The following is a 12,576-nucleotide window of genomic DNA, read 5'->3' as shown; positions in this document are numbered from 1 at the left end:
AATGGAACTAAAGTTGACAACTGGTTTAGCCTGGCTGGCGGGTATTGGTAGGTATAGGTAGTAATTCTTTTGATAAACATATTTGTTATCTTCATATCACGAAATATATGACAGATGCAAATATTACCCCTTGTTTGTGGTATTATCAATTGATTTAAATAAAAGGCATATTTATGTTTATAATATTGTATTATTTTATTTATTAAAAAAATGTTTTACATATAGAAATATACACTGAAAAATTATGATTATTATGATTATGGTGGGCAACAAATGAATTCGAACAATCACAGTGACGCATTTGCGTATGTTTTGTCCCTCACGGAGAGACTTCTATACGATCCTACCTTCTATGTTCAGTTGTCGGGCTTTTCATCCGGCAGCCGGGTGCAACCATTCAGAGTCTTTTGCAGTGTTTTGCAGATATCGCTCGCATATTTTACCCAATCACCGTAGCAAGGCCTGTTCACTTCCTAAAGCCTCCTCCACACTCGTGCGCGAATCGCGGCGCAAAGCCGCGAACGTGAGTGTGGAGTCCTGAACGCAGACCTGCGAAATCGACTCCACACTCGCGTTCACGCGCATAGTCTGGAGGGGGCTTAAGAAAGTTATGTCCCCAAATAATTGCGCATGTATGCGCCTGAAGCTTCTATGTGTGCTTTGGCCTCCTAGAAAAAGTTGCCAGTAATCAAAATAAAAACATTTTTCTACAGCAACATTGCTCCCAACTAAGATTTAATTTTCACGAATTTTTTACATTATTTATCATAAAACGGGACTTAAAACACTTAAAACTTAACTACACACGATTAAGTTTTATAATGACAGCGTTTTACACAAAAATAAAACGCTAATTAAATAACTTACCATATTCGAAACCTAAGAATAATATTGAGAATGGCAACATTGTGTTGTCGGTCGTATTGTCCTTTTCTAGCATATACGTCCCTCTCTCTCTCTCTCACATTCCCACCACAGAGCAGTTGGTTTTGACAGGTGTTTGACAGTTACCGCCAAAACAAATTTCCAAGTCATTGTCTCAAAATTATACATATTTACACCAGGCAGGATTAAAACTTTAGGTTTCGAATATGGTAAGTTATTTAATTAGCGTTTTATTTTTGTGTAAAACGCTGTCATTAAACAACTGTACCGATATTCGAAACCTAAGAATAATATTGAGACGTGTTTGTTATCGCCTGGTGGTGGGAAGACGCCAAGCCAATGTGATTATACATGTACTTATTATGTATATGTAATATTATTATATTACGAGTGTTTAATTAATTATGTAGTACACCCTTTATTTTAACACCTGTGAGGAGAGAGGTATTATGTAAAGCATACAATTTGATATACCATTATATTATGTTACTAACTTTACATTTCATATACGTACTTAATGTACTTATAAATGTTCAAAGAGAAAAAATTAGTCACCACAATGGTGCTATACTTAATTATATGTATATGAAAACTAGGTAAAAGAAGATGAGATAAGTCAGTCTACTATTCAAGGAGCATACAACATCTGTGACAAGGAGTGATGTAATTCAAGTATGAAAAGAATAAAATCATAAAGTACTCGAGTAGTTTTTATTTATAACTCCCAATTATTAACAAATTTGATAATAATTATCTAGTAAAGTAAGCAGTTGCAGGAATATAACAAGGACAAGACCTTTCTTATTTCCAGAATCCCTCGGGATTAAGTAGACGAATATTTTAAATATTCGTTATAATTCACTATCACTACCCACAAAGTTAATATTGGGTACCTACTTACTAAAATGTCATAGGGAATTACTGAATTCCTTTAATGACCGTGAGTCAGTGTGAGCTATATACTTGGTTATAGCTATAAAATGCATTTAATCCTTTGTACGCTTTACTAACGCGAACGCGAGCTAATGTACCTAAACAAACCTTACTTAAAATTGTGAAGGTTACTTTGAGAGCTTAAACACTCATGTGGGCACGCCTAGTTATGACGCTTTTTGGTGCTCTTGGCGTTCAAATGGTTAATATAGAAATGCCACAGAACCTTATCAATTATATTTGTAAAGGTGCAGGCTCATTCTGCTTATATGCATGTTTAGCTATCATCAAGTGACCTTAATTGTACTCATTAATTTCTATATATGCAGTAAGAGTAGTTTACCTTATCTGGTGCCTACTAGTAGGCATAAGCTTGATTGGTTCTGAACGCTAAAGTGGTTTAATTGATGTAAACCATTCATAGCATTGCTTAATTCTGAATATTCAGTTTCCTCTTTCCAGTGTGTAAATTATTAAGAATAAGGTACTTAATTCGAAACCTTAGCTCATCGCATATGTGTTTTTAACCAAAATGTAAATTTGTGTGTTTATTTAGTGATCATACATTATTTGCAATAACTGTGCGGACCATGGGGTCCCCGACCTTTTGCCGGGCACCCGTGGGCCCAAAGCCAACAGCGCAGAGGCCCTTTAAGAGGGACCTATTTCATCCAATGCTAGAGTCAACACTTTGTCGAATCTATTTGATATTTATGTATACTTATCCTCCTTATGAACTAAGGATAATTGTAACTTTTTGATATCAGATATACGCCGAATTGTCAATTATTTTATATTTTGAAATACATATAATATTACTGGATTTGGACCAGTGTGCTTTTGAATACTATATCTCTGGCCTACTATATAGGCTAGTCTATTAGCATCCCGCCTCCTGGAAGGCAGTCTACAGACTTTTTAGATATATATTCACAGTAGCGCTAAGTGTGTGGACCTAGTTTTTCGACACTTGACTGCATGAGATTATACTGAACATTTTTTCAGGTCTCGGGCAAGAAGGGTAAGTACCTAGATAGGTTGAGGTCCTTAACTTGTGGATTTGGTAAGAGCAAGACACAGGCGGGGTGTAAATTAATTAATCCACAATGTTTCAAGAGATTCATGTGCATTGATGCCTTCAGGTTACGCTGTACAGACAGACTAACACTTTGGCAGAGTTTTGCCAACATATAATAAATTACTGCATTTGTTTGGGTGTACATGTTCCACACCAAAGACATATTTATATATTTCAATCCATTTTTGAAAGTTTGGCGTTTCAAAATAGCTTCGCCTTTTCGCAAGGCGTGCTCCTGCTTCTCTATTTTATTGTGCAAGCGAACAGTATCACAATGCTATAATTTTGTATAAATTGAGAACTAGAGGGTCATGCCCTAGGCGTGACCGCCCAGAAGTTGTGCTAGAACCTTTCGTGCAAACCATTCAGTCACTGTTTTAAAAACCTTTTGTAGTGGGTACATTCCACGTTCTTAAATTTGTTAAACGTGTAGTATCAAACTATGACAAGTCATGATAAGTGAATTAAGTGGTAACAGTATCTGGTTCGTGCATAGAAGCACTTGCCCTTGAGGTTAGGGCATGGGTAGTTTATAATAAACTTAATCCGTGTATGGGAGCACTTACGATACAGGTGGTTTAAAACTTCCAGGGTCACAATACAGACATAAGGGTGTAAAATACATAATTCATAAACGCCCGTTAGGCCAGATTTGTATATTTTATTTCAAACATGCTTGTGCAGCACCGCCAGCACATAATAATTTCCCATACCATGGCAGTCAGAGATATAATAATTAAATAGGTAGGTAACCTTGGTCATATCGTGTACATAGGTAGGTACTCGTAAACATGTTAACTGAAAGACTAGTGCTCTCGAGGCAAATATAATTTATGCAACTGTGAGCTGCTCTTACATTGGGATCATATGTATTTATTTCTAGTCTGCCTTAGCAGGCCTAGACTTCAAAGGTTTTTAGATATTCATAGGGCCGTTAAACGGACCTTTTGTACACCTTGAGCAGTCTGTTTGTTTCACACTATGAGTAATATATATTGTAAACATAGCTTAGTTCAGAATGGAATCGTAAGCTCTGTCGTGTCGTGAGCTTACCGAGCCTGATTTAATTAGAGTCCACAGATTATCTGGACCTTGGAGGATTGACCACTCCTTATTCTAATTATCAATATTCTGCCTGGGCTTATAGTCGAAATTCAGCGACTAAATTTCTTAGTATTATCTATGCCGCCCAAGTTATGAGGCTTAGCGTCTCCAGACCACAATTTTATTTATATATTAGGTTGCAAAGATTTTATCATCTTTAAAATAAAAATGAGTCGAGATAGGCCTGGAATCTTAGGTTATTTTTTACCTTTTATGATTTTAGAAATGTTATAGTAAGTAGTTTTCACTTTTACCACAGTTAATTAGCCCAATTTTGGGTTTAGCCAACAGGGTGTTCGGGACCCTTAGAATAGATTGGTAAACAGAAATGAAAACTCTAATAACGAAGCCTTGCCTATTTCGACTGATTTTTACCCAAAAAATTATTTTAAACCCTTTTTACTTTCTCTAAGAGGAGATATTTACAAATTCATCTTTGTAATATTTTTCTGATTGTGGCCTACTCGCTCGCTTAATTGTGTTATAACCATATCATTTATATTTCTGTGAATATGTCTGACATGCCTTGCGCAGGCTTACATAGGTTATAATATCATCATCAATAACTTGACGTCAGTTTGTGAACGAATCAAAGATTCTTTGGCACACCTTACGCAGGTGGAAACATGGCAGCCTTGCGCAGGCTTAGATAGGTACATAATATATTGGTTTTATCACAAATAACATGACGTTAGTTTGTGAACGAATAAAAGATTCTCTTAGGCACACCTCACGCAGGTAGAACCATAACAGACGTAGGTTTAAGAATATCATTCAAATCAAATACCCTGTGGGTAATATTCCCTTAGTTGCGGGTTCCTTGCTCGACAAGGTGAAAGGCTTTAAGCAGGCTTTAACAGGCATTTTTAGAGAGTGTCATTCACGGTGACGCGCAGATTTGCCAAAACTAAACTTTAACTCTACAGTTAACTAATATAATTTGACAATATGAACCAAACCATGCGTCTTCGTCAATGAATCAATCTAAAGATTCCCGTATCGTTAATGCCCTTCTAAATCACAGGCTTCCGATTTTATTTGAAACGTTTATTAGTGTACTATTTATGTAGGTAGGTAGGTAGGCTTAAGAATTGACCATCTTGTATGTAGTTACGTATAGAATTAATAATCAAATTATTCAAATGCAAAATAACACAAGCACATATAGCAACTACATGCAATAGTTCTTTCCTTAACCTTTTTAGGCTGTAAGTACCTGCTAAGTTATTTATTTAAGTAGGTACCTACCTACATTTTAACCATTTTTTTTTTTTTTTTTTTTATCAAAGATCTAGTTGGAGAGATATAAGTTGGTAGATAAAGAGTGAAATACTTCACGATTTCGCATGTCATTCTTGCGCAGAGCCATGCTAATCTCTCTCTATGTCTAGTCAGATTTAAGTTTATGTACTGCCGAAGTACTCACTTTCCACAACAATAAATGCAATGTTTGCGATGTAGGTTTGTTCGTTACCTTGTGTCCCTCAGAGCGGAAATAGAAGCCCCGCGAAGCGGGGCTTCGTCGACTCCTATAGCGGGTACACATTATTTATCAGCAAGTTTATTACCAAAAAATAAATTTTGCAATAAATATTATATTAACCCGGAACGGGATAAAAAGACAAATTGCTGATAGATACTTGGACAGATAAAACCTACACACACGTCTATAAGCTTCTACCTTCATACGTAGGTTCTACGTAACACGTATTAACTATCCGATCCTTTCGTATTCGAAAACACAAATCACTTGAAAACTGAAGGGTATGCCTCCACAGATCACCATTTAAGTATTATAATTTCAACCGTTATTAGTTATTATACACACACACACAAAGATTTAAACTAACAAGACTCTGAAGAGACTTAATGTAGGTATAAAATTAAATTATAATGGTGACACGTGCACGCTTTACCAGCTCGATATGTTTTCTAACATGTGTTTTAGTATTTTCATTGGCATAGCCACGGTGCGTGCAGGCAGCCTTTGAAAACACTTGCACATCACTATTCCGGATCGTTTTTATTTGCTAGATAGTTTAACGGACAACTAAATTTAAATATTTATTTCGAACGGCAAAAGCCGTTAGAAACTGTTTTTCAATATAGTCAGCTAAACTGGGGTACAAATTCAAAAACTCACCAGCAGTTTAGCTTCACGACCTTCCAGATGGAAAAACAGCAAGCCAATGACTTGGAAATTTGTTTTGGCGGTAACTGTCAAACACCTGTCAAAACCAACTGCTCTGTGGTGGGAATGTGAGAGAGAGAGAGGGACGTATATGCTAGAAAAGGACAATACGACCGACAACACAATGTTGCCATTCTCAATATTATTCTTAGGTTTCGAATATCGGTACAGTTGTTTAATGAATATTTGCTTCCAACTGTCTTTATCAATGGTCATAAAATATATGGAGGGTAGGTACGTCTACCCACCATAATAAAGAAATATATTTGTCAATGACTCTGTCCAACTACTGTGGTTAAAGTTCATAACGAAAATTTTATTTATTAAATCTTTAAATAATAAATACAACGTAGCGGTACTACCACTTAAGACTCTGTAAGTCTGTACCTACATGGATTACAGCAATGCACATAGAAAATGTGCTAAATGCGGAGCAACGGCTGTTGAAGATACATATTTGAGTGAAATTCATAGCTTTAGTGGGTTCAGAAGGAACCGCGTCATAACGCATCTGGAAAGCGTATTATTAACCGTGAAGAAATGTATGAATACAAGTTAGAAATCTGTGTAAAATGCCGTGTGTAAAGTGTAGTGTATCTGTGTGTGTAAAGTGTAATAGGTAGGCATGCCTAAAGTTATTTGTATTATACTGAAAACTTTGTGAATGCGCTTTATTAATGTCTATTGTTTTATTAAGTTGTCAGGGTTTAATTTTCAGTGTATATTTCTATATGTAAAACATTTTTTTAAGTTTTGAATATATAAAATAATACAATGTTATGAACATAAATATGCCTTTTATTTAAATCAATTGATAATACCACAAACAAGGGGTAATATTTGCATCTTTCATATATTTCGTGATATGAAGATAACAAATATGTTTACCAACAGAATTACTAAAGTTGGTCAAGCAGATCTTGTCAGTAGAAAAAGGAGGCAAATTTGAAAAATGTAGGCGCGAAGGGACTTCGTCTCATAGAAAATTTGAATCTCGCGCCTTTTTCTATTGATAAGATTTGCTTGACTGTCTATACCTACCAATACCCGCCAGGATAAACCGGTTGTCAACTTTAGTTCCATTGGTACACAACGACGGCGCCACTAGTATAAACGTATAAACGGTTGGGGACATTTTTTTGTATGGAGTTACCGTTCTTCTCCTAGTGAGTATTATATTCTCTGATCACCGTATTCGTGTTTGCGCACGCAGGTTTAAAAGTTGAGAGGCGCCTTTAGGCGGTTTGTTTTGTACACATTACACAATGTAATGTAATTTAGTTCATTTCATTATTTCGCCGACCTTTTGTGGAGTCGGCAGTGTGTGCGGAGTATCTTTACTTAAAGATGTTGCGAGAAGATCTGGAAATAGCACTCAAGCCAGCAGGCTGTGCAATAGCTTTTCCTAAGAGGTATGAAAGACACAACAAAGTGTTGGAGAACGAACACAATTCGGACTTTACCCTCGGTATCGGTGTACTACAGGCCTGCTCTTCGGGTTGGGATGTGGCCCTTAAAGAACTACCTAAGAGTAAGGTAAGCGCTGATCCTCGTCCTACGTTAAAATGCAGAAAACGTAACAAAAGCCCCAATTTGGTACTGGACAATGGTCAGGAGAATCCAAATAATAAGAAAAAGAAGGGCGATAATTCTGTGGTAAGGAGTCGGGAGTCCCGGGTATTCAGAAACAGCCAGATGAAAAAGTTTAAGAAAAAGATACTGGCAAAGGATGATGAGACAGGTGAGTCCCTCATGAGTCCTGATAGAGAAAAAAGAAAATTGAAGCGAAAGGCAGAGAAATGTAGCCCACATGCAGCTGACGAGCTCATGAACATTGTTGATGTTCAGAATGATGATAACAAAGTCAAAAACCCACCTAAGAAGCGTCACTCAAAGAAGACCAGAAGGAATAAGAAATCCCTTGAGGAAAGATCTTTGGAAGATGAGTTGATGACTGAGTTAGAAAACTTTCACATTGGATCAAATTCAAATGTTTCAACTGAGACACTCTCGGCTGCTCCGAAAAATCTAAAGAGAAAGCACAGGAACTCACAACTAAATGCAACACCAACAACTGGTTCAGACGTCTTGGATGTGAATCATAACACTTTCAACTTAAAAAAGCTTGTTAAATGGACAAAGAGGCACTGGAACAAAGATCAGAAGGGTGCAACGCTGGCTAGCAGCCTGAACTCCTCGGTAGAAGTCCACAACCTGCCGGCGGTCATGAGTTTAGTGTTCCAGCAGCTGCTGTTCGAAGTATTTGACAAGTACGGGCAGATCACACATGTTGGGTAAGTTCTTTCAATGACTATGACAAGTATAGTTGAAGTTATTTGCAATATATGTGTATATTATATATATCGTCATCTAGTACCCACAACACAAACCTTATTGAGGTTACTGTGGGACTAGGTCGATCTGTGTACACAGTGTACAATTGTCCTATAATATTTATTTTATATAATATTGAGTGGAAACATGCAATTGTCTGCTTTGTGGGCCTAGCACATGATTGGCGACAGTATCTCGCGGCGAGATAGACTACCTGTCTATTTCTAACTATGTTAATAAAAGGGACAGGGAGGGACAGGTAGTCTATATCACCGCGAGATACTGTCATAGCCCGGCTGTTATTACAATTCACCTATTATGTGATGATATTTAAGTTTATAGTATTTTTTGCAGCTGCACTCTATTTCATCCTTTCCGTTCCTTGGTTATGCAATTTTCTAACTTAAAGAGTTAGAAAAAGATACGTAGATATTGTCACGGTGCAGCCTACTGTGCTTAATTCTGCCGTTAATTATGAACTGTATTGCCCTATAACCAGTAGATTCAAAATGAAATGACATCCAAAATTTGTTTTTACATTTTGTCATAGGCCTGTTGTAATGCACCAGTCTGCGGAGGGCGAATGTACCTTCAGCACCACCATCTACTTTGAGACGGAGACTGCCGCTACTAAGGTGAGATTTTTCATCACAAATCACAATCAGATTGGCCGGTCGAAGTATTTTACAGATGAACACAACATGAACTAGTGTCAAATTGTTGAGTTTTATTATTTTATTTTTATAGCCTGGAGGTCCTATAAGTTAAATCTCGTAGGACAAAACTATAGACAAAACCTCAATCATCTTTAAAAACCGTTTACAGGCGCCATCCCCATTACTTGTTGCACGCGGGCACTACGGAAAACCCTTGTACAGATGTAGTGCATAATTGTTTTCCATCGTATTTTCTCGGAAATGTTCGTATTTGTCATGCTACTTCAGTCAACGTCAGTACTCAGTACTTTTTGTACCGAGACTAACTCAAATAGCAAGACACGTTCGTACGTTTCCGTTCCGTGAAAATACGATAGAAAATAATTAAGCACTACATCTGTACAAATTACTCCCAGAATGATTTCACTTAGCGCCACTTGCACCATCCGACTAAACCGGGGTTAACCGGTTCAAACGTTAAACCGGTGTCAAATTGTACTGGTATCCATGGTAACTCCAGGTTTAACCGGTTAACCCCGGGTTAGTGATTGGTGCAAGTGGCCCTTAGGGAGTAAGAGCGGTTTCGCACTACGTCCGATCCGAATCCGATCCGAATTCGTGAAAATATGGTCCGTAGTAGCCGTAGAACTATTTCTATGGTAAGTTACGCACTAGATCCGATCTCCGTCATCCGATTTCTTTCCGTGTGCGGTGCGTAACATACCATAGAAATAGTTCTACGGCTACTACGGACCATATTTTCACGGGTTCGGATCGGAGTGCGAATAGTGCGAAACCGCTCTAATGGATTTATTTATTCGGGTTTATTTATTCTTAGGGAAGAATGGGAACTGAAATGAACGTTAAAGGGAGAGAACGTCCATTACATCATAAAGAACGGGTGGAACTTTCTAGGCATGCTAATATTATGTACCTATGTATGGTTTTCAAAGTTTTCTTTGAATAATGTATTTTTATCACACTCGCTCAGTAAATGTGGAATTGCACGCAGGTTTAGCGGGAGTTATAGAAAAAGTGTTTTCCCTAGGGAGTTATGAAGTTTCTTGTGGCATAATTAACAGTTATTTGTCATTATGCTTAATTTGAGTATCGCAAGTGTGATGAAAAACATTGTGTGTAACTCGGGGCGTAATAATACTGCAAACCCGAGTCTATAAATCGCTCCGGCAAGCCGTCGCGATTTAACTTACTCTCGTTTGCAATATTTAACTTACGCCCCATGTTGCACAATGTACTATTGTACACACGTGGGTCGACAATCTCGAGTCTATAAACCGCTCCGGCAAGCCGTCGCGATTTAACTTACTCTCGTTTGCAATATTTAACTTACGCCCCATGTTGCACAATGTACTATTGTACACACGTGGGTCGACAATCTCGAGTCTATAAACCGCTCCGGCAAGCCATCGCGATTTAACTTACTCTCGTTTGCAATATTTAACTTACGCCCCATGTTGCACAATGTACTATTGTACACACGTGGGTCGACAATCTCGAGTCTATAAACCGCTCCGGCAAGCCATCGCGATTTAACTTACTCTCGTTTGCAATATTTAACTTACGCCCCATGTTGCACAATGTACTATTGTACACACGTGGGTCGACAATCTCGACATGCTTTTGTTCGTGTTTTTTTAAAAGTAGAATTAGAAAGTGTCATCCTTAACTCTGGACCCATGAGTTCTCATTTTTCGCGTTTAATTGAATTTTTTGGTTTTTTGACGACCGGTCTGGCCTAGTGGGTAGTAACCCTGCCTATGAAGCCGATGGTCCCGGGTTCGAATCCTGGTAAGGGCATTTATTTGTATGATGATACAGATATTTGTTCCTGAGTCATGGTTGTTTTCTATGTATTTAAGTATTTATATATTATATATATCGTTGTCTGATGCACCTGGGGGAGCATACACCTGCCGCGTGTGTGGACGAGGGATCCTCTCCCGCATAGGGCTATACAGCCACGAACGCAAGTGTCGTTACCGGGATGCTGCTTAAAACATCTGACACAGATGAAAAGGCCTATTATTATATCGTTGTCTGAGTACCCACAACACAAGCTTTCTTGAGCTTACCGTGGGGCATAGTCAATTTGTGTAAAAATGTCCTTAATATTTATTTATTTATTTATTTTGGTGGACTTCCGGTTCGAGCGCCATCTTGATAGTCACGCGTCGTGTATAATTTCTTTGTTTTTTGCTCATTAATATTGTTTAAAGTGTAATATCGATAGCTTATTATACAGTAAACTAATGTCGTAGTGTGCAGTGAATGGAGAATTCATCTTGAAATGCGTTTAACCACCAGTTTGGAGTCAACGGCCGGTTGTCCACGTGCTTCTTGTAAAGTCCGCTATCGCTTTACACGATCGAATAATATCACCGTACATTGTCTTTTACTAACCGTACAATTCCAATCGTATTACCTTGCTACTACGACCTTGATACTGGCGAAATTGCCCCACTGGGCTGAAGCCATAATTTTAAAAAGAAGAAGACATTTTTTGGTTTCGTGGTATGTCGCCAAAACTTAATAAGGAAGAATAAAAAGGTTTAAATACTTAGTACCTATGTATGTTCAATTTAAGTACCTACATATTACGACATTAGGTACTTATTAAATTCATGAAGGTGTAGAGTCCGTCTAAGCTAACTGTGCACCGAATTAAACGGAACATAGCGAGGGAGTGTCATTGTAAACGTCATATTTTATACTCATCGACATCGTCATACTCACACTTTGTCATCGCAAATGCCATGCAGACTCTCAGTATCCGCTAGCTGGTGCGGGCCACAGACAAGACATCCTCAAGACTGAGCATAGTAGCTCTACCCCCTCTGCCTCGCATACGGTAGTTAAACTCCATTTTCGAGGCGAAAGTGTCTTTGTGTCACGTCCGTGTCTTTGAACGGACCAATCGCGGCACGGGACCTCGCTCACCTCGTCCCCCACACCCCCGTATTTTTGGCAGCATCGGATTCATGAAATAATTGCTCTAAACTCCGTCTAGAGGATTCCTAGTCTATGGTGCGGGCGCACGGCGCGGAGGGCGCACGCACGCGGGTGCCATAATGCCATTGTAGGTAAAATCCTTCGCACGCGACCGCACCAGTTAGCAACGCTCGTAATTTTGAATAATTTTACGGTTTAGAGCGGTTTCGCACTACGTCCGATCCGAACCCGTGAAAATATGGGTCTAGAAAACTCGGACCGAATTCGGATATTCGCTTACGCACTAGTCCTATCCGAACGCGTGAAAATAGGTGTCTAACTCGGACCGAATTCGGATATTCGCTTACGCACTAGTTCTATCCGAACCCGTGAAAATATGTGTCTAACTTGGACCGAATTCGGATATTCGCTTACGCACTAGTCCT

At 38.4% G+C, this 12,576-nt stretch overlaps 1 protein-coding gene and 1 non-coding gene across 2 annotated transcripts; one reads left to right on the top strand and one right to left on the bottom strand.

Moving 5' to 3' along the window:
• Positions 1–5,318: 5,318 nt before the first annotated feature.
• Positions 5,319–5,422, bottom strand: LOC134805385 (U6 spliceosomal RNA). The gene has a single exon (XR_010146280.1). It is a non-coding gene; the product is annotated as a U6 spliceosomal RNA (small nuclear RNA).
• Positions 5,423–7,513: 2,091 nt separating this feature from the next.
• LOC134804528 (uncharacterized) lies at positions 7,514–9,612 on the top strand. The gene is made up of 3 exons (XM_063777617.1): positions 7,514–8,485; positions 9,076–9,160; positions 9,598–9,612. The coding sequence occupies exons 1-3, from the start codon at positions 7,539–7,541 to the stop codon at positions 9,610–9,612; spliced, it is 1,047 nt and encodes a 348-aa protein (XP_063633687.1). The 5' UTR covers positions 7,514–7,538.
• The last annotated feature ends 2,964 nt before the right edge of the window (positions 9,613–12,576 follow it).

The sequence above is a fragment of the Cydia splendana genome, chromosome Z, assembly GCF_910591565.1.
Source record: "Cydia splendana chromosome Z, ilCydSple1.2, whole genome shotgun sequence".
Lineage (NCBI taxonomy): Eukaryota > Metazoa > Arthropoda > Insecta > Lepidoptera > Tortricidae > Cydia > Cydia splendana.
Note: the sequence above shows the minus strand (reverse complement) of the source record. Positions and strands in the feature narration are given on the sequence as shown.